At 45.5% G+C, this 22,327-nt stretch overlaps 1 protein-coding gene and 1 pseudogene across 1 annotated transcript in view; one reads left to right on the top strand and one right to left on the bottom strand.

Moving 5' to 3' along the window:
• The first annotated feature begins 13,984 nt into the window (after nucleotides 1-13,984).
• Hapstr1 (HUWE1 associated protein modifying stress responses) overlaps nucleotides 13,985-22,327 on the top strand; it is a 30,099-nt gene continuing 21,756 nt past the window's right edge. Inside the window, exons 1-2 of the mRNA XM_059270022.1 lie at nucleotides 13,985-14,329; nucleotides 14,964-15,044. Of these exons, the coding sequence (XP_059126005.1) occupies nucleotides 14,104-14,329; nucleotides 14,964-15,044 (307 nt within the window). The 5' untranslated portion in view covers nucleotides 13,985-14,103. The remainder of the gene's footprint in view (nucleotides 14,330-14,963; nucleotides 15,045-22,327) is intronic.
• Nucleotides 18,601-18,775, bottom strand: LOC131916062 (large ribosomal subunit protein eL39-like; annotated as a pseudogene).

Below are 22,327 nucleotides of genomic sequence, written 5' to 3'. Positions count from 1 at the left end.
TAAAAAGTATACACAAGCCGGGCGGTGGTGGCTCACACCTTTAATCCTAGTACTCGGGAGGCAGAGGCAGGCGGATCTTTGTGAGTTCAAGGCCAGCCTGGTCTACAGAGCGAGATCCAGGGAAGGCGCAAAGCTACACAGAGAAACCCTGTCTTGAAAAACCAAAAAGAAAAAAAAAGTACACATAAAAATGTTGATTAAAAACAATCCTTGGGGGGTTGGGGATTTAGCTCAGTGGTAGAGCACTTGCCTAGCAAGCTCAAGGCCCTGGGTTCGGTGGTCTTCAGCTCCGGGGGTGGGGATGGGGGGTGGGGGGGTGGGGGGGTGGGGGGGTGGGGGGGTGGGGGGGTGGGGGGGAGGGGATCTTTGGGGCTGGAGAGTTGGCTCAGTGCTTAAGCATACTTGTTCTTGCAGAGAACTGTGTTCGGTTCCCAGCACCCACATGGTGGCTCACAAGCATCTGTAACTCCAGTTCCAGTGGACCTAACACCCTCTTTTGGAATCTGGGGTATCAACCATAGACATTGTGCACACACATAAAATAATACAACTTTGTTTTGTTGTGTTTGTTTATTTGTTTTTCAAGACATGGTTTCTCTGTGTAACTCTGGCTGTCCTGAAACTTGCTCTCTATACTAGGCTGGCCTGGAACTCACAGAGATCTTCTTACCTCTGCCTCTTGAGTGCTGGGATAAGAGGTGTGTGCCACCACTGCCCAGTTATAAAATAATACATTTAACCCTCCTGCCTCCATCTCCAAATGCTAAGATTACTAGGATTACAGGTGTGCACCATCATACCCAACTAAGTGTGTAGAATTGTACCTCTAACCCCTCCTAGGTGTACAGGGGCCACACACAAAGAGTCTGCCTGTCAGGGAGGCCACAGGCAGTCTTTCAGGAAATGTACTTAATTGCCTGTGATTCAGTCCTTAACAGTCAGAAGGGCTGATCAGATTGTATAGTCTCAGAGCCAGCTGCAGCTCTCAACTACAGGAATGACCAAAGTGCCATAACAGGGAAGTTACAGGAACACAGGGGTAAAACACAAACAAAAACAAGCCGCAACCCTCATCTCTCCAAAGAAAGAAACAGCACATTTATGGAGTAGTCCTCAAACAGCCATGAGCTTTATGTAGCAGGAAGAAATGATGCTGGGAGGTAGCTCACTAGCAACATACTTGCCCAGTTCAAGGACCTGGGTTTTATCCCCAGCATTGTACTGTAAGACAAAGACAAAAATAAACAAACAAAGCCCCCAAAGTAAGTATTTAGTTTAGGGTGATAATCTTTGTACTCAGGAAGCAGAGGCAAGAGGATGGGGGTTCCAAGTTATCCTTGGCTACGTAATAAGGAGGCCAGCTTGAGCTACACAAGACCTTGTTTGTGTGTGTGTGTTTTTTTATTAAAGATTTATTTATTTAGTATACAGCATGTATGACTTCAGGTCAGAAGAGGGCACCAGATCTCATTATAGATGGTTGTGAGCCACCATGTGGTTGCTAGGAATTGAACTCAGGACCTCTGGAAGAGTAGTCAGTGCTCTTAACCTCTGAGCCATCTCTCCAGACCCCTGTTTTTGTGCTTTTAACGTGTTTTAGAGGCTGGAGAGATGGCCCAGTGGCCAAGATAGTGCACTGCTCTTGCAGAGGACCATTCCCAGCACGCACATGTAACTCACAGCTGCCTGTAGTTCCAGCTCCAGGTTTGATGCCTCTGACCTCCACTGGACCTTGTACTCATGCACTTGTATAAGGGACCTACTAATAGATTTGCTTAGGAGACATTAAATTACACAAGTGAATTTTAGCTAAAAGAGCTCTACTTCCAAATTACCCCAAAGATAAGTAGTAAGCTAACCAGGTCTGTTAGAGATAACAGAATTTAGGATGCTAGGATAGAATGCTAGGATGTAAAGGTTTATTCACAGGATCGACCAGCCCTTACATTCTGGTAATTTGAATAAGGATGGCTCCAAAGCCGCCGCCACACACACCTTTAATCCCAGCACTCGGGAGGCAGAGCCAGGTGGATCTCTGTGAGTTCGAGGCCAGCCTGGGCCACAGAGCGAGATCCAGGACAGGCATCAAAACTATACAGAGAAACCCTGTCTCGAAAAACCAAAAAAAAAAAAAAAAAAAAAAAGAAAAGAATGGCTCCATAGGCTCATATATTTCAATGCTTTAGTCACCAGAGAGTGACACTATTTGAAAAGATTAGAAGGATTAGGAGGTGTGGCCTTGTTGGAGGAAGTATGTCCCTTGGGGTTGGCTTTGAGGTTTCATCCCAAGCCTAGAGTATCTGTCTGTCTGTCTGTCTCTGTTTGTGGATCAGGATGTGGCTCTCAGCTACTGCTTCAATGCCATATGTGCTGCCATGCTCCCTGCCATGATAAGCCTTGGAAACTGTAAGCCAGCCCCTAGTTAAATGCTTTCCTGTATAAGAGTTGCCTTGGTCACGGTGTCTCTTGGCAGCAATAGAACAGCGACTAGGCCAGACTCCATCCCATAGCAAAGGAGACAGCACTGATTTACAACCAGCCAGGAGCCCCTTTCCCACAAAGACATACCTCTAATGGGAGCTCAGGGGGCCACAACCATCATTGAGTCCTAGCCTGCCATTAATTCCCCTGTGCTGGTATCAAGAAAAGCGTATTTCTGCCAGGTGGGCAAGAAGAACGTGAGTAGCCACTATTTGAAAAGAGCAACACTGGTGTATTTAAAATAATTCTGATACTATGCAACATCTTTACCGTGTCAATCTCCCATTTGCCTAAGTGGCCAGACTTGCAATCTCTTGTCTGTTTAAAACATAGGAAGTATAATCTGGGGCTGGGACCTGAAAGAGATCTAAGGATGGTAATGTTTGTGGAATGCAGAAGTCTAAATTGTATATACATTAATAAAATCTTATACTTGACAATGACTTTTATTGGTCATTAGCCACAGTTGGCCAAGGACTTCAGTAAAAAGCTTTACTTTTTCACTAAGTGTGTGGAGATTTCTCACTGGGAAGGCAGATTATTTCTATAACAATGTAAGAGTAATGAAGTTTGAGACCAGACTGGGTTACATAATAAAATCTGTCTTTAAAAAAAAAAATGGCCAGGTGGTGGTGGTGGACACCTTTAATCCCAGCACTCGGGAGGCAGAGGCAGGTAGATCTCTGTGAATTCCAGGACAGCCTGGTCTACAGAGCGAGATCTGTAGGATCTTCCAGGACAGGCTCCAAAACTACACAGAGAAACCCTGTCTTCAAACAAACAAACAACTAACTAAATAAAATATATTTTTTCAGACTCATAGCAAAACGAGCAAACTCCAGAGCCTCAAGCATGCTAATAATGTCCTCTACCTCAGCTGTAACCCCAACCCTGAGACAGGAAACCTTAACCCAGAATTTTGAAGAACCTCTGACCTTATGTGGGAAATGGAGTGATGGCTCAGCTGTAAGAGTTCCTACAGCTCTGGAGTTTGGTTCCCAGTACCAGCAACATATAACTAACTTACAACTCAAATCCAGCTCCAGAGGTTCTGGTGGCCTCTTCTGGCCTCTGCAGGCACTGCATTCATGTGCACAATGCCTCCCTCCTACAAACATCGAAACAAAACACAACAAAAAAAAACTTACTTTTTTTTTTTTTTGGCCATTCAGTTCTTTATTAGACCATCAGGTGTTTTAGACTGACACAGTATCACAGCTTCACAGAGTTAAACAAATGCAACATAAACAAAAGTAACACACCTTAAAATAATATTCTACAACAGAGAAAGAACAAAGGAAAAAAATCCTGCATTGTTACAGGGTTTTACACAACGTGGAATGCTTTCTATATTCTTGGAGGAGGTCTGGCTGGGTGGCACGGATTCTCCCATGAAGTCTGGTTACTGCGTTATAATTTGGCTTATTTTTAAAAACATCTTTTCAGGGGCTGGAGAGATGGCTCAGTGGTTAAGAGCACTGCTTGCTCTTCCAGAGGACCCAGGTTCAATTCCCAGCACCCATGTGGCAGCTCACAACTGTATGTAACTCCAGGGTCTGACATCACACAAGATATACATTCAGACAAAACACTGATGCAAACAAAATGAAAAAAAAAATGAATTATTTAAAAAAAATCTTTTCAAAAAGATTAATGGGCTAGGTGAGGCTGGCAGATCTCTGTGAGTTCAAGGCTAGACTGGCCTATAAAGCAAGTTCCAGGTCAGCCAGGGCTAGCTACACAGTGAAACTCTGTCCCAGAAAAAAAGGAAGAGAGAGTAATGAATTCTTTAGTTACAATCTGTCCATATTTACTTGTATTTCTATATTACACTGAGGTTTATTTTCCTCTAAAAGTCTTGAGGTAGGTACTCTATGACACCCACAGATTCACTCTCAGAGATTTCTTCTTCCTACTGCATCATTTTTGTCCATATTTCAATCCTAAGCATTACCTCATGATCTAAGATGGCTGTTGCAACCCAGAATATCTTGTTTGTGTTCTAAGAAGAAGGAAGGAGGAAATGGCTGGGGCAAAAGGGCAGGCTAAGACAGTTCCTTTTAAATAGTTTTCCTGGAAGCCCCACCCAAGCACTTCCTCCTATTATTTCATCATCCTCCATTAGCTGCAAGGGAGGCTGGGAAATGTAGTCTTTTAAAAATATAATTTTTATTTTATGTTTTTCCTGTATGCATGTGTGTATATCACATGTGTGCCTGGTGCCCATGGAAGCAGAAAAGGAAGTTAGATCTCCTGGAACTGGAGTTAAGGGTAGATGTGAGCTACCAAGTGGATGCTAGGAACCAAACCCAGGTCCTCTACAAGAACAGTAAGTGCTCTCATCTGATTATCTGTTTTGCCTAGGAAATGTAATCTTGAAATCAAAAACATTGCCCACATTTTTTTTTTTTTTGAGACACAGTTCTCTGTATAACAGCCCTGGCTATTCAGAATCCACTTGCCTCTGCCTCCCAAGTGCTGGTCTCACATTTGCTGTTTTAAAAATATAAGCTGCATTGTTACCGGGCGAAAAGGTCATGAGACATGACAAAACCCAGTATTAGAGCTTTATTGGAGGGGAATAGAAGAGAGTAACCAGGTCTTAGGGGAGACATGAGTGGAGAAAGAGAGAGAGAGAGAGAGAGAGAGAGAGAGAGAGAGAGAGAGAGATAGAATGAGAGAGAGAGAGAATGAGAGGAGAACAGAGGGGAGAGAGGAGGAGTCTATGTCTGGCTTTTTAAGGATTCCTGTGCACATGAGCAGGTGGGCTTATGTAGCTACTCCACGTGTGTGCTGATTGTGTGACTACACTGTGCGTATTTGCATGGTCACAAAGCATGCTGCTGTAAGACCCCTTACTTAGCTACTGAACTGCGCATGTGCGGTCATACAGCTGTAGTGGCAGAATCCTAGCATTCCAGACTTTTTGCTTATTATAAAAAAAGTGGGTGAACAGGAATAGAGGCGTTGTTTCTCCTGGAAAACTGCTTCCAGTTGACTTGGTAGATGTTGGTTGACTCTTGGGGGGAGTAGGGAAGGGGGCATCTTAGGTAGACAGGCGTCCTGGGATGGTGGGCTGTTGCTATCATCTGCTGCCTTGGAGTTGTTCATCTTTCTTGGCTTGGGACTCTGGCTGCTTGTGTCTGACAGGATGCTGGTGAGATGGAGAAAAACTTAGAAGAAAGAATTATTATTTTTATTTTTTCCTTTGGGGGTTCCCAGGGTGATAGAGTGGGTCCCGAAACCAGGAAAGTTTGGGTTTAGCACTTATCTGAAGTAGATCCAACCTGTCCAGATGGATTTAAGCTGGTTTCTGGAGCTTAGAAAAAATTTTAAACATATTAAGCAGCCATGATAAAAATTAAAGTCTTGGGCTGGTGACCATGACATTGTAGTGCTGTGTTAGTACTCTGCTTACATTGGTTAATGTGAGAGAGAGAAAAAGAGAGAGAGAGAGAGAGACAGAGACAGAGACAGAGACAGAGACAGAGACAGAGAGAGATTGGAACATGTTTTTAATTTTTTTTTTTTTTTTTTTTGGTTTTTCGAGACAGGGTTTCTCTGTGTAGCTTTGTGCCTTTCCTGGAACTCGCTTTGGAGACCAGGCTGGCCTCAAACTCACAGAGATCCGCCTGGCTCTGTCTCCCAAGTGCTGGGATTAAAGGCGTGCGCCACCACCGCCCGGCCATGTTTTTAATTTTTACCTGAGATAAGTTTTATCAGAGACAGATTATTTTAAGGCACCTGTTTCCTTTAATAGTTTAGCATACAGGAGACACAGGTGATCAATTGTTGAGAGCATCTAACAGTAATGGATTGTTATATTAAGGCCTGTTTTTGCAGAATCCAGACCCTTTTTTGGTCTGGGGGTATAAATACCTTTCAACTGTTACTGTTTCTTACTATCTGGGTATACTTGATGGTCTTCGGACTCCAGCTCTATGGTGATCCTGCAGCAATTAGCTGAGTAGTTAATTAGGAGTGGGAACCAGGAAAAGAAAAGCTTGTGGGGTGAGACCACATTCTTCTGGAATTGGTGACAAGGCATACTTAAATAAAAACTTAGGTACTAGTATCAAAGAATCATGGCAGAATGGACATTTGTGGGAGCTGGACATTACATTGAAGTTTTGAGACATTCTTGAGGAACAACCGCCATTTCCTGCTTAAGGTCAGAAATTCTGTCTCTCTTGGGAGCAGGGTATGTGGGATGTGGGGTGTGTTTGTGTGTGTGTGTGGTGTAGTGGTGCAGGCTTTTAATCTCAGCACTTGGGAGGCAGAGGCAGGCAGATCTCTGAGTTAAAGGCCAGTCTGGTCTACATGGCAAGTTCCAGGACAGCCAGGGCTACATAGAGAGACCCTGTCTCACAAAAGAAAAAAAAAGAAAAAAGACCTTTGATTCTTTGAAGATTATGGGCCAGAGTTTCATCTCCTAAAGTTGGGGTTTCAGCTTAGTTGTAGGAAATATTGTTAGCATTCTTGAGTATCTGGCTTTTGCTAGTTTCTTATTTATGTAGCTTCAAACTACCAATTCTCCTGCCTTAGTCTTGTGTAGTGGGATTATAAATGTGCATTATTATATCTGGTCCATGAGGTTAGATGTTTGTTTGTGGTTTTACACACACACACACACACACACACACACACACACACCCTTGTGTGTTCAGTTGGAACCTACAGCTCACTCCTGCAAGGTCTGAGAAGCCCCATTCCTGCCTCTCCAAACCCTGCCCACTCAGAGAATCTGAACAAAGGGAAGGCACCAAAAAGCCCAGTTGTGTACTCCAGGCGGCTGTGGCAGCTCCTCCCCTGAAGTTGCCAGCCACCCAAGTCCCTGCGTAAAGTGGTCAGCTTTTGACCACACTTGGGCACAAACCCAGCTTGAGGCAGACCCATCATCACCTCCTCGCCTACAACCTATATAAGCTCCCTGCTTTAGTTCATGTGCAGCTTCTCTGGCCTTGATCTCTGGGACTGGAGAACTCACTGGGAAGCTGCTTTGTTCAAATAAATCTGTCCTTATACTTTTTCAGTTAGGCTTGATCTGGCTTACTGGGTCACTGGAGAAACTTATTATAGGAGAGGCAGAAAACTTATTAATGTGCTGGGATCACAGATGTGCACTACAGTTCACATTTCCCAAAAATCTTTTTTTAGTATTTTAAAATTTGTTTTTGGGCTTACTTTATTTTTATATGTATGAATGTGTTGCTTGCACATATGTATGCATACCATGAACATGCCTAGTGCCTGTCTAAGTCAGAAGAGGGCTCTGGATCCACTGGAGCTGGAGTTATGGACTATTATAAGCAGCCATGCCTCCTTTGCAAGAACAATTGTTCTTAACCGCTGAGGTATCCCTCCAGCCCCTCACTAAGGTCTTTCATTGTTACTTTCACATTCCTCTGTTCCATGTGTCATTGATAATAAGACAGGTGTGGAGACCCAGGTAATAAGCTATAGAATATTAGCTTGACTCTGGGGGTGGGGGCTGGAGAGATGGCTCAGTAGTTAAGAACACTGGCTGCTCTTCCAGAAGACCTAGCTTCAATTCCCAGCACCCACATGGCAGCTCACAACTGTCTGTAACTCCAGTTCAGGGGATCTGACACTCGTACACAGACATTTATGCAGGCAAAACATCAATACACATTAAAAAAAAAGAAAAGAAAAGAGCTGGGTATAGTGGCACAGTCCTTTAATCTGAGCACTCAGGAGACAGAGGCAGGTGGATCTCTGAGTTTGAGGCCAGCCTGGTCTACTGAGCAAGTTCTGAGACAGCCAGGACTACACAGAGAAACTGTCTCAAAACAAACAAAAACCACAAAGAATATTTTTTATTTTTATTGACAAATAATTCACATAGCATACAATTTGCCTGTTTGCAAAATTTGATAGACTTTAGTCCAGCATCCTCATAGGCCCATGATACCATCACCACTTTCTATTTTAGAACATTGCTGTCTTCAATTTCACACACACATACAATGTATAGTGATTACATTCCACCTTATTTATTTATTTATTTGGTTTTTCGAGACAGGGTTTCTCTGTGTAGCTTTGGAGCCTGTCCTGGAACTCACTCTGTAGCCCAGGCTGGCCTTGAACTCACAGAGATCCACCTGCCTCTGCCTCCCAAGCACTGGGATTAAAGGCATGCGCCACCACCACCTGGCTCCACCTTTTTTTAAATGAACATAACATTTGCAATTGTAACTATTTTTAAGTTCACAATTCAGTGGCATGAATTACATTCAAGATATTAATTATACTCATGATATTAATTACATTTGTAAACCACAACGAATATTATCTCAACTATGACAATTAGTATCAGAATTCAGAAACTCTGGTCTCATAAAGGTGCTTGCTGATAGTCTGAGTTTGATGCCTGAGGCACATTTGTGGGTATGCACACAAACACAAGTAAATGCAATTCAAAAAGGGAAAGAGCCAAGTGTAGTGATGTACACCTTTAACCCCAGCACTTGGGAGACAGAGGCAGGTGGATCCCTGCATTTGAGATCAGCCTGGTCTAGAGTTCCAGAATAGCCAGGGCTACACAGAGAAACCCTGGGAGTAGGGAGAAAGAAACTGAAATAGGATGTCAAGGTGCATTTCTTGATCAAACAAACCAATAAACTGTTTTGAGGTGAAAATAAAGGCTTGCTCCTGCTGGCTGAATGTTCTGGTAATAAAGCAGATGTCTTCCCATGTTTATTAGAGATCTAGTATTTGTGTGATATAATCACATTCTTTCTTGGATCTATGACCAAAAATAGGTGTCTTTACAAGGAAAGGTCAGGGTCAAAGCTGCTCATTGAGTCTGAATTACAAGGAAAATAAATATGGCTTAATTCCTTAAAACATCAACATGAACCAGATGGGGTGGTGCATACTTTTATTTCCAGCATTTGGGCAGATCTCTATGAGTTCAAGGCCAGCGAGTTTAATATTGAGTTCCAGGCCAGCTATGGCTGCATAGTTAAACCCTGACTCAACAAACAAAAACAACTTCCAACATGATCCTGGTGAATGCCTGGCAGTCTGGCACTGAGGAGCTCGAGGCAAGGGTTTGAGGTCAGCCTGGGCTACACAGTGAGGAGGCGGCCAGCTGAGACTACATAGTAAGCCCCATCTCAAAAAGAAATAACAATGAAAACCAAAATAAACAAACTCCAAACTTGATTCTTCAAAGATGAGGTGGTATAGGATTATCTTACACAGAACCTCAGACATTGGCTTTAACTTAAAAACATTTTGTTGTTTGTTTTGAGACAGGGTCTAAGTAGCCTTGGTTGGCTTGGAACTAGGGGTCTATCTGCTTCTGCTCCTGACGTTGGGATAAAGGCATGTGCTACCACGCCCTGCTTGCCTATGACTTTTGATTCAGCAAAATGGGCCGGTCATGTTCTTTCCTCTGTGAGAAGACCGAGAGCTGCATGTCTCACAGTCCACTACAACAGGAGTGAAGTGTAGGACTCTTGGGATTTTGTTTGGCAACATTGAACTTGAGCAGCTACTGCATTCAAGGAAGCAAAGCACCTGTCCTGGCTAGTTGGATGTCAACTTGACACAAGCTGGAGTCCTCAGAGCGGAGGGAGCCTCAGTTGAGAAAATGCCTTCATAAAATCAGGCTTTAGGCAAACCTGTGGGGCATTTTCTTAATTTGTAAATGATGTGGGAGGGCTCAGTCCAGTGTAGGTAGTACAAATGTAGCCTATATAGGGCTGGTGGTTCCGGCTTCTATAAGAAAGCAGGCTGAGCAAGCCATGGGGAGCAAGCCAGTAAGCAGCACCCTCCACGGCTTCTGCATCAGCTTCTGCCTCCAGGTTCCTGCTCTTCAATTATGAACAGTGATGTGGAAGCATAAGCCAAATAAACCCATTCTTCCCCAAGCTGCTTTTGGTCTTGGTGTTTTGTTATAGCAACAGTAACCCTCATTAAGATGGCACCTCTTTTATCCAAATGTTTGCAAACTGGGTGTGGGGTAACCCAGGAGACTGAGGCAGGACAATTGCTACACATTCCAGATCAGCCTAAATGACACAATGTGTTTCAGAAAACCAAAACCCAACCTAATTAACACTCTCCCCCCCCAAGTTCTTGTTGATTTCCAGGTTATTAAAAAGACACCCTCTACCTCTGCCTTCCCTTGGCTCATTGTGGTGACTGGGGAGACCCACGCTTTAGGAGCTCCAGTTAGACACAACCTTGGCAAGACCTTTTATCAAAAGAGGGGGATGGGGTGGGTGGGTCTATGGAGCTGGCCCAGTGGGAAAAGGCATTTGCTATGCAAGCTTGCTGGTTTGTTTGAGTCCCAGAATGCATGTCAAGTTGACATGATAAAAGGTTTCTGATCTCTGCCAGGCGGTGGTGGCTCACATCTTTAATCCCAGTACTTGGGAGACAGAGGCAGGTGGATTTCTGTGAGTTCTAGTCCAGCCTGGTCTACAGAGCAAGTTCCAGGACAGCCAGGGCTGTTTCACAGAGAAATCCTGTCTCGAAAAACAAAATAAAACAAAACAAAACAAAAAAGGCTTCTGATCTCTCCATGTGTGACCTGGCATGTGTGCCTATCCACATCATGCACAAATGTAGATAATAAAAACTGAAAAGGGGGAGGGCTGGGCATTCATGGTACAGTGCTTGCCTCACCTGCACAAGGCCTTGGGTTCTATTCCCAGCACCGCATAATTTGGTCAAACGTGGGGCAGCACTGCAGGGAGGCAGGCTTGCAATCCCAGCATTCTGGAGAAAGGCATGCTCTGCAGGGCTGCTCTGCAGCATCCTAAGAGTCCTTTGCTTCCCAACATGCATGATATCCAAATTGTTGTGAGGAAAAGGTTTGAAGAATAGTAACATGGAGCCGGGCGGTGGTGGTGCATGCCTTTAATTCCAGCACTGGCTGTGAGTTCGAGGCCAGCCTGGTCTACAGCGTGAGATCCAGGACAGGCACCAAAACTACACAGAGAAACCCTGTCTCAAAAAAACCAAATATATATATTAGCATGTAAAATAATCACTGTTATCTCAGCACTTGAGAGAAATGGGATTGCCAGTAGTTCAAGCCCAGCCTGGGCAAATAGTGATTTCTAGGTCAGTCTGGAGTGAGGTCCTGTCTCAAAGCCTAAATCAAACAAAAACAGGACACCTCCCATTGTATTTCATTTATTATTATCCCGTGTATGGTATATGTGTGCCACAGTGTGTGTGGAGGTCAGAGGGAAACTTTGTGGGGTTGGTTGTCTCCTTCCACCCCTATATGGGTTTGGGGGTCTGAACTCAGATCACCAGCTAGCTGAACCTTTAGGCTGGGTTCAGCTAAGTCAGGGACTGACTCCCTAAGCTGGCTTGGAAATCACTCTGTAGCCTAGGTCTGGCCTAAAATTATCGTGATCCTGGAACCTCAGGCTCCTGAGTGCTGGCATTTCAGCTCCCCCAACCCCCTCTCCCCTTGAGGACCTCCACTTCTAGCACACACACACACACACACACACACACACACGACACACTCAAATGACTCAGTTCTCTAAGATTATTTCTCGGGAACAGGACCGCTGTGGAAGATCTAACTGAGATAGGGAGAATGAATGACTTACAATTTTCATTATATCTTCTCCAGTCTGCTGGGAATTTATCTGTGCCTCACTCCCAATGCAGAGAAACTCCGGACTTTTGAATGTCCTCTAATCCCACGCTGGGACTTTTTGTCTATCTCCCATATTTGACTTAACGCCCTGTGGCTCTTGCACAGGCTACTTTTTAAATTAAATTTAATTTTTTGAGACAAGGTTTTTCCTCTGACGTTCTGGCTTACACGGAACTCAATTTGTGACGATCCTCTTGAGTGCAAGGATTGCTTGCAGGTGTGTTCCACCAGGTCTCGCTGAAGCATAGGTTGCTTTTTACAGGCTAGTTGTGGGCATCTGAAGGGTCCAGGTGTTGACTTGCGATAATGTTGCTTAGGCTTCATTGAAGCCAATTTAGGATTTAAAACAACAAAACGAAACAAAAACTCTGCAGGTGTGGCGGTGCACACCTTTAACCCCAGCGCGTGGGAGGCAGAGTCAAGAGGATCTCTGAGTTCTAGGCTATCCCGCTATACCTAGCGAACCCCAGGACTACAAAAAAAAGTCTCTCTCTCTCTCTTTTTTTTTTTTTTTTTTAAAGCGACACCACGCCCGCCTTCGAGTCCAGTTTCGAGGAAAAAGGAGTATGAACTTTCAGACAGACCAGAAACTAGGAGTTGGGGGAATGCGAAGGATCAGAGATCAGAGTAATTGGACAGAACAGAGGGTGATTTCGGGAGAAGCCAGAGCAGGCAGGGTCAGATCCTGCTGGGACTTTCAGGCTGTGCAGACGGCATAGGGGGACCTCTGCCCGGGCTGTCAGCTAGGAAGCTGAGAGGTCGGTCATCGCTGCTGCCCTCCTCGTCCCAGCCGCGGTTCCCCGGACAGCCCACCCGTCAGGCGCTGCGCAGGCGCGGGGGTGCCAGCAATTGCACATGAGGGGCGGGGGAGGGACGCGGCGGTTGCACGTGTCCCGGGAGCGTGCACAGGACAGGTGCGGAGCCGCTACTAGCCCAAGGCAGGACCGTCGTCCAGCACGGGCCGGTCCCGTTCTCCTGGAAGCCGCGGTGGGCGTCCCTGGGGCGCTCGCACCTCGGGAGAATTTTCCTTTGGACTCGCACGATTTATGTGCCCCACTAAGATTAGGAACTCTGGCGTAAGAACGTGGAAAGCGCTTTGGAAACAGACATAGACTGCACTTCTCAGGAACCCCGAATCAGCACATAAACACTCCTGTGACCATGGGCTTGCAAGCCCCAGAAAGGCCCCCGCCGGGTGCGGTCACCGGGCCGAGTCACGTGACCCTAGCTGGACAACAAGGGACAGCAAGCACTGCGCACGCGCAGCCCCTCGGCGACGGCGTCCATCTATTTTTTTTTTTTTTTTTTTCTGCTTTGGTTGGCTGCACGCAAACACTGTCAACTCCGCCCTGCTCTACGGTCTTCGTGTTCCCTGACATTTACTCCTTCCCCACCCCCGCCCATTGATGACATCAGGGCGACAGGCGGGCGAGCCAATCAAAACGCTGTGTTCAGGGGCCGGCACGCGGAACCCGTCGCAGCGGGCCAATGGGGAGGGCTGACGGCGGGGCGCGCCCCAACCGCCTCCTCCCGGGGGCGCCGCTGGCCCAGTGGGCGGCGCTTGCCAGTCAGCATGTGGGCGGGGGAGGGCGGGGCCCGACCGCCGCAGAGGCGTCGACGCCGCCGCCGTCGACGACGTTCCTCAGTCTTCGGGGTGGGCTCGGCGGCGCAGGCCGGCCAGGGAAGGCCGGGCGGAGAGCGGCGGGGGTCGGAGCGAGGTCGGGGCGCCGTGGGCGGGCGGTAGAGGGGTGCGGGCGAGGCCGGGGCAGGGTGCGGAGCATTTGAGCGAGGTCAGGCGGGCAGAGGCCCCGGGCTGTGCGGGGCGGGCGCCGGCTCCGCGGGCTTGCAGCGGAGGCCTGGGCCGGCCGCCGGGCCCCTTGTCGCCGGGCCTGTTGACGACGACGCTCCCGCGGGGGCCCCGCCTGAGGAGGACGCGGCGGCGGCGGCCGGGCCGCGGGAGGCCGCGGGGGATGGAGGAGCGGAAGGAGGAGGGCGAGGCGGAGATTCAGGAGCACGGGCCCGAGCACTGGTTCTCCAAGTGGGAGCGGCAGTGCCTGGCCGAGGCCGAGCAGGACGAGCAGCTGTCCCCCGAGCTGCAGGAGGAGGCGGCGGCCGCCGCGCAGCCCGAGCACAAGCAGCAGAAGCTGTGGCATCTCTTCCAGAACTCGGCCACTGCCGTGGCTCAGCTCTACAAAGGTGAGGCCGCGCCGCCATCTTGGCGCCGCCCCGGCCTCCGGAGCTGCCCTTCCGTCCGGCTCCCGGCTCGCTCCCCGGGGCCCGGTCGCTGCCCGCACCCTGCGGGGACAGCTCGGCGGCGGGGAGGGGACGGCCGCACCGCGGACCCCTTGTCATCCGACTCGCACGACGCCGACGGAGGAGCGGCGCTGGGAGGGGGAGCCGCGATGGAGGACGGGGAGACCCCCGACTTGGAGTACCCCTGGAGGGTCCCCACATACCGGCCCGGGTGTCCCCGGCCGGATCGAGGGGGTAGGGGAGGAGTCCCTGTCACAAAATGGCGAAGGAGGCGGTGGGGCGGCCCTATTGTGCCCCGAGCCGGCCTCGGGGCGGAGACTGCGAGGGGCGCCTCCCTGCGCCTGCCAGGCCCCGTTTGCAGCTCCGGCTTCGCTGATGTCAGGTTCCCCCTCCTCGACCCAGTAACTCCGGTCTCACGCTCCCTTTGGGATCCCCAAACCCTGAACAAAATGGCGAAACCTAATATGGCCGTTCCGGTGTGACTGACGCCCAAATAACATTCTCTTCTTTCTCTGTGTCCTTGTGTGTGTCTTTTTATCCCCCCCCCCCTTTTTTTTTTGCTCCGATTTGTTTCCAGACCGAGTGTGTCAGCAGCCAGGACTGTCTCTCTGGGTCCCCTTCCAAAACGCAGCCACCGCCGTCACCAACCTCTACAAAGGTAAAGATAACCTTGCTGCATTGCCAGGTTAAGGGGGAAGGGAGGAAGGGCAGGCCGTTTAGGGTTGACGGCTGATGTCCTGGGTGTGTGTTGTGCTCTCAAGTCCAGCTTCTGCTAACCTTGAATGCCTTGCAACCTGAGGATCTCATTGGTGTTCTAGCTAGATATCTAGAGGCAAGTTTTTGACACTCCTCCACCTCCTCCCTTGGGGATATGTGACAGTGCCTGAGGGACATTTGATTGTCATCCCTGAGAGGGATCTGCTGTTGACATGTGGTGGGTAGAGGGTGCTGGTTATTTTGCAGTGCCTGAGACACCCCAGCTCCTACCCTTTTAGCAAGGACTTAACTTACCCTGTCTCCAAAGTGCTGAGATTGATTGAGAAGCTTTACAGTGGAAGACTGGTGGGCCTTGTTTCTGTTTGGAAAAGTCTTCGAGGGAAGAAAAGTGGTTTTTTTTTCCCCCTCTTATGTACCACAGAGGGGATCACCTTGGAAGATTCTTGAATCTGGCCCCTTGGAGCATGGTAGTTTGATAGTATTAAAATGCTTTGAACTCTAGCTGATTAGATTGGGATTGTGCGTGTTATCCTGTCTATGGCAAATTCAAAATTACGTATAGTTTTAAAAATTACTTTGTAATTGACTGTGAATTGTTGGCGTCTGTAATAGTTTTTGAATGGATGGCTTTGTGTTTGGTGCTGTTTTGGAGTTCATTTTCAGATCTGATGACTGAAGGTGTATAGGTATAAGGTCTTGGCCGTTGGATCTTGGTAACAATAAATTTGACTTAGTGCATTGTTACAGCTTCGGGAATTTTCTTGTGATAAGATTAATTTGGATTTGATTGTTAGGACACAGGCTTTCAAACGTTAGAAGTCCAGTAATGATAATAGAAATTTGTGCAGTTCAGCAAATAACAACTTTGATTAAAACATTATGGAGCGCCTTCTTGAGTGTCAGATTCTCGTGTCAGCATTTTTTGAAAGTTTTTTAGAATACACTTGGCAGTTTGAAGGGACAGTAATTTTGAGAACTGTTAAATGTTAATTTAAGGAATGAGAAACTCATAGTCCAGTCTTACTGAAGAAAGAGATACATCTTATTTATTGCCTTTTTTTGCTGTTGTAAGCCAGGGTCTCATTCTGTAGCTTAGGCTGGTATCAAACTTGTGGTTCTTTGCCAGTTTCTCCAGTGCTCAGATTATAGGTGTGTACCACCATGCCCTGCTAGAAACACAGTTTCCATGATTACTGTTCAGCTTTGATTTTATGTAGCTGGGTTTCTTAAGTTTTAGGGGAGGGTGTTGGTGTTCGAATCCAGGGGCCTCAAAAATGCTAGGCAGTTAGATAGCTGCTGAGTCACAACCCTAGCCCAAGTTTCATAAGTTTTGACTACTTGAATAAATTGATTTTTTTAGCATCTATTGGTGCTTGGGGGTCTTGAGCATTCTCTTTGGGTAGCTCTTCGATTTATATAGAAGGATAATTAGAAATAATACTTAAATTAAAATTTTAACAAAATTAAATTCTGTAGTGTATAATTTGCATACAATAAAATCACCTTTTAAAAATATGCAGTTTCATTTTGCCACACATACTATTAACAAATAGAATATATCTTCCACTCCAGTCCCTGGTAACCTGATTGCTATATACTTATGAATGGCCCCATCGAATTCACATTGTAGGTATTAATAGCTCAATGCTTTGCTTTACTATTTTTGAGACAGTCTCTCTAGGCTGGTCTGGAACTCAAGAGATCTGCCCCTTTGCCTCCTGAGTGCTGGGATAAAAGGCATGCCCCTGCCATTAGGTTCTGCCAAAACTTAGTACTTCTATGTTGTCGAATAATAATTGTTATCTTGGTAACGGAGGCTTATCCTTTTTTGCTTTTATAATTTTTGTGTGAAAGGGAAGACAGCAAAATTTGAACATTTTTTTCTGGTTGTTGGGTCCCTAGCCTAAGCCATATTACTTACTGCTATGAATGTGTTTTGGTGCTGGTGCATACACTAATAAGTTGTCCCTCCAGGGTTAAAGCTAGAATTGTTTCTTAAAAGATGGGTTGAGCCAGGTGTGGTGGTTCACACCTTTAACCTCAAAATTGGTGAGGCAGAGGCAGGCAGATCTCTGAGTTCAAGGCCAAACTGGTTTACAGAGTGAGTCCCGGGATAACCAGGGCTACATAGAGAAACCTTGTCTTGAAAAATCAAAAAACAAAGTAAAAACAAAAACAAACAAAAAACCAAACCAAACAAAACTTAGGAAATTTTTTTTCGAGACAGGGTTTTTTTTTTGTCCTGGCTGTCCTGGAACTAACTCCCTTTGTACACCAGGCTGGCCTCAAACTCAGAGATCTGCTTGCCTCTGCCTCCCGAGTGCTAGGATTAAAGGTGTGTGCCACCACCAGGCTAAAATAATGCTTAGTTTGATTACTATATTTGAAATGCTTACTGCTGGACATTGTGGCAAATGCCTGTAATCCCAGTACTTGGGAGGTTGAGGTAGGAGGATCAATGAGTTCAAGTCCAGCCTGGGCTCTGTAGTGAGTTTCCAAACAGATAGATAGGTTTTCTTTGTTTAGGAAACTTCATGAGGAGGAACACTGCTTTTATTTGAATAGGACATGTAGTTCCTGGGTTGTCAGTGTGAATTGATTCTACTAAGTGTCCTGTTAAATAAAACATGCTTTTTATTTATGTGTGTATTGTCTTCATATACATCTGCACACCAAATCCCATTATAGATGGTTGTGAGCTGCCATGTGGGTACTGGGAATTGAACTCAGGACCTCTGGAAGAGTAGCCAGTGCTCTTACCCGTTGAACCATCATCTTTCCAGACTATAAAACATGTTTATTACCTCATAGGAATGGATAAATTTTGTATGGAATTAAGTAGTTCCAACTCCTTTTTTGTTGTAATGAGGGTGTGTGGCCATAGAACAGGCATACAGCTTTAAGAATATTTGGCTGTCTTAAATAGAACTGGTAAAATTAGTAAAGTAATATCACACGTGAATTCAACACTAAAAATTTAAGTCAGATTGTTCACAGTTCTGATGAACTACTTAAGTGTTAACTGACAGAAAGACTTTGGAGGGATCCTCTTAAGTGGGCAGTGCTCATGGATTTAACATAAATCAGTCACATGATAAACTAGAAAATGGCTCGATGTGCAGCCAGGAAAGAATGGTGCTCCTTGGTGATTCTTCGAAGTGAGCACACAGGAAGGTCAGAGTTGAGGTAGAACTCTGAGCAAAGGGGTCTTTGGGGACATGCTTATATGTTCGCTTGCTTATTTATTTATGAATGTCTCCATATGTAGCCCAAGATGGCCTTGAATTTGAGTGTTGGAATTACAGATTTACAACTGTGCCTGGCCTGAGTCCTCTTTTAAAAAAAGAGGTCCTCTTACTGAAAGACTCTATATCTTCTCACTGAATGAACCACACCCCCGATTTAAACATGACCAAGTCTCCAGTATAAAAATGTTGAACTGCATTTGGTAGGGTTGGTGGATGACCATGATTCAGACTAAACCCTCAGTCTTACCATTATATGAATCCTTCGAGACACAGCTTCCTTTTCCAGTGTCTTCTCTTGGAGTTGTACCTGATTTTTATTACCAGTTTTCATCTGAATCCATTGAGGAATAGGACAATTATGCTTTTGTTTCTTGGCCAGGAATCCTTTGATTCTGAAAGTCTGGTGAGAAGACAGGGTGAGAAGCAGAGTTGGGTATGGGACACCATGGTGGAGGAAAAGAGAAGCAAAAAATACATTTTCAAGTTACATTTATTTACTTAGTATGTGTGTCATGTGTGTGTGGAAATCAAAGGACACAACTTGGGGGGAGTTGGTTCTTTCAAACATGCATCAAACTCAGGTCATCAGTCTTGGTGGCAAGGACATTTACCCTCTGAACCCAATTCACTGACCCTTAGGGATCTTTTAATTGCCAATAAGCTTTTGAAAAATTGAGCATGCACTTGTGGTTTAGTTGGGATGTGGCCAGAAGGATTTGGAAGAGAAAACAAGTTGTGTTTTGTCTCCTTGTTGAAGACACAGTTCAGTAAAATGGAGTGATTGGGCAGGCCCTGGTGATACAGGCTTGTAAATCCTAGTTACTTGGGGATTTTGAGGAAGGAAGGTGGCAAGTTTCATGTCAGCCTGGGCTACACAGTGAGGCCCTGTCTCAAAAAGAGGGCTTGGGAATATGGCTTGTAGCTGAGAGACCCTGGACCTTTTATGCCAAATCTGTCAAACTGCCTGCTGCTTTTAGTGGGGCAGGGCAAGAAAATTCTGGTAGCTGGTTCTTCATTTATGTGATCATTCCAAAGAGAACAGCATCCCTTGGCATAGTATGAATTTTGTATCTTCAACTAAAGGAGTGAAGAGGTTGTTTGATTCTAGGTAGGTTTGGTGGATACCTGCTAAACTTTGCTTTAATTTTTGGGGGGTAATGGTGCTGGGGACGGAAACCCAGCATGCTAGGTAAGTAAATGGTCTGCCACAGAGCTGCACCTCTACCTCATTTCCTTGGGTGACTTGTTTCTATTTTGGTTTCTTGGTTCCTCATTAGGAAGGTATTGTATATAGTTGAATTTTTTTGAGACAACGTTCTTGCTGTTTGGCTTAGACTGGTATTCAATATGCAATGATCCTGCCTCAGCTTCCCGACTACTAGAATTATAATCGGTATGCTACCATGTCTCTCTAAATTCCTTCTTTTGCTTGGGGATGTGCAATTCCTTAAGATTGGACTGGTGGTTGTCATTCAGGACAAGGTTAGCCTTGGTAGTCTTATAGGACACTTAGGCTGGGGTGGGAGCTGGTGCCCTAGCTGTTTTAGTAGCCTTTTGGAACCACAGAGAGCTACTTCTCAAATGCTCCCTCCTCCCTCCATTGTTTCTAGCCTCGTCTGGCCTCCTGCTTGCTTTGTGTTGGTTGATGACCTTGAATTTTACCTTTTACCTGGGACAACAGACTTGTGTTATCAAAGCCGGTTTATTTTATGCTAGGGCTCAAACCTACAGTCTGCCTAGTCCCCCAGCTAGCTACATTTCCCAGCCTCAGTTGTGTTTATTAGTTTTTTTTTTTAATTTTATTTTTTATTTGTTTTTGAGACATATCTCACCATGTAATTCTGCCTGGCATGGAGCTCACTATGTTAGATCAGGCCACTCTCAAACTTGGATCCTCCTGCCTCTACCTCTAGAGTGCTAAGATTGAAGGTGTGGACCACTACATCTGGCTTGTTTTTGTTTGTTTTCTCTTGAATTCTGTTTTGTTACACCTTGTATGTGCTATGTGGCCCTGGACTGTCTTCAAAATTATGGCACTCCTCCTGTCTCAGCCTCCAAAGTGCTGGGATTGATTATAAGTGTTGTGTGCCAACATTCTTGGTTAATTGCTTTCTTCTTTGTTTCTTTTTTTTTTTTTTTTTTTTTTTTTTTTTGAGATAGTTTCTCTGTGTACCTTGGCTGTACTGGAACTTGATTTGTAGACCAGGTTGGCCTTGAACTCATGTCTACCTGCCTCTGCCTTCCCAGTGCTGAGATTAAAGCCCAGAGCCAATTGTTTTCTTTCCTTCTATTTATGGTTTAAAGAAAGATTTAAAATTTTCATATGTATGAGTGTTTCGCTAGCATATATGGGTACCATGTGTGCCTGTGGAGGTCAGAAGAGGGTGTCAGGACTACTGGACTGGAGGTATGAATGATTTTGAGTCAGCATGTGTGTTCTAGGAACAAAATCTGGGTCCTTTGTAAGAGCAACAAGTGCTTTTAAACACTGAGCCACCACTTAGGCCTCTAGCACTACTTTCTATAAGTGTCTTTGAAGCAAGGATTGGTTAGAAGTCTGTCACACATTGAGAGCTTTCTCTCGATACTGCGAATTTGAGTTGTTTTTGTGTATCTGCTTTAGTAGTACTGAAGAATAGATGAGCTTCATGCTTCAGAGTCTGCTGATCTCTTCATTCCCTTTAACAAAAACAAGGCTACGAATACCACATAAGCTTTTAGTTTTGTGCCTGGCATTTAGGGGTATTTAATTTTTATAGTGCTGGTGATCAGGTTTTAACTGTTTAAGTTATTTTGCGCAGTGGGAAGTGCTTAATGTGAAAGGAAGTCTAGTTTTTTTTTTTTTTGTCTTCTAAAATTGTATATGTAAATAAACTTGGTGCAATGTACATTCCTTTTTTAATGAGCAAGTTAAGTAGAATGGATAGGTGAGACAGTGTTATGTTTCTTTCTTTCTTTTTTTTTTTTCTTTTTTGGTTTTTCGAGACAGGGTTTCTCTGTGTAGCTTTGCGCCTCTCCTGGAACTCACTTGGTAGCCCAGGCTGGCCTCGAACTCACAGAGATCCGCCTGGCTCTGCCTCCCGAGTGCTGGGATTAAAGGCATGCGCCACCACCGCCCGGCTCTTTCTTTTATTCTTTTTTTTTTTTTTTTTCTTTTTTCAAGACATAGTTTCTCTGTGTGTAGCCCTGGCTGTCCTGGAACTCACAGAGATCCACCTGTCTCTGCTTCCCAAGTGCTGGGATTAAAGGTATGCTCCACCACTGCCCAGTTCACATCCTGTTTCTAACAATCATTTCAATTCAGTGTGGCCAGTTTGGACTTAACTTGTTATCTGTACTCCAAAGATGAATGGAACATAATGAAAATCTGGTACAAGTTGAGAGTGCCTATAATAATAGTTGGAGAAAGTGTGTTTTGCCTAGAGATAGATGGTAAGGGTTTGTGACTCTTTATTGTAAATTGTAGCAAGCTTTGAAGCTTTTATTTTGTGATCTTTTCTTTTCAAGACAAGGTCTTGCTATATAACAAATAACTTAGGCTTTCTTGGAACTCACCATGCAGCTCAGGTTGGCCTTGAACTTGCTGTTGTCCTGCCTCAGCTTCCCAAGTGCTAGGATTGCAGGCATTTGCCACCATGCCTAGTCATTCTGTCTGTAAATTTCATAGGATGTAAGCATTTTCAGGCCAGTGAGATGATTCATTTGGTAAAGGTGCTTGTTCCCAAGTCTGAGGACTTGAGTTTGATCTCTGGGATCCACAGGGTGGAATAAGTTTATAAGTTGTCCTGATCTCTGAGCATGTGTCCACACACATCCAAACTAACTAACTAAATTTTAAGTTGGCTTTATTGGTGTGGACCCATTGGTCTCCTTCTAAGTTGTAGGCTGAGTAACTTGATTTGGTGACCTTTGCATTTCTCTCCTCGTTGCTTGTGTGTTCTTACATGTCCAGTTTGTGTCGTTTGGTTTTATGTTA

The sequence above is a fragment of the Peromyscus eremicus genome, chromosome 8a, assembly GCF_949786415.1.
Source record: "Peromyscus eremicus chromosome 8a, PerEre_H2_v1, whole genome shotgun sequence".
NCBI lineage: Eukaryota > Metazoa > Chordata > Mammalia > Rodentia > Cricetidae > Peromyscus > Peromyscus eremicus.
This window is presented reverse-complemented; position numbering and strand designations above follow the sequence as displayed.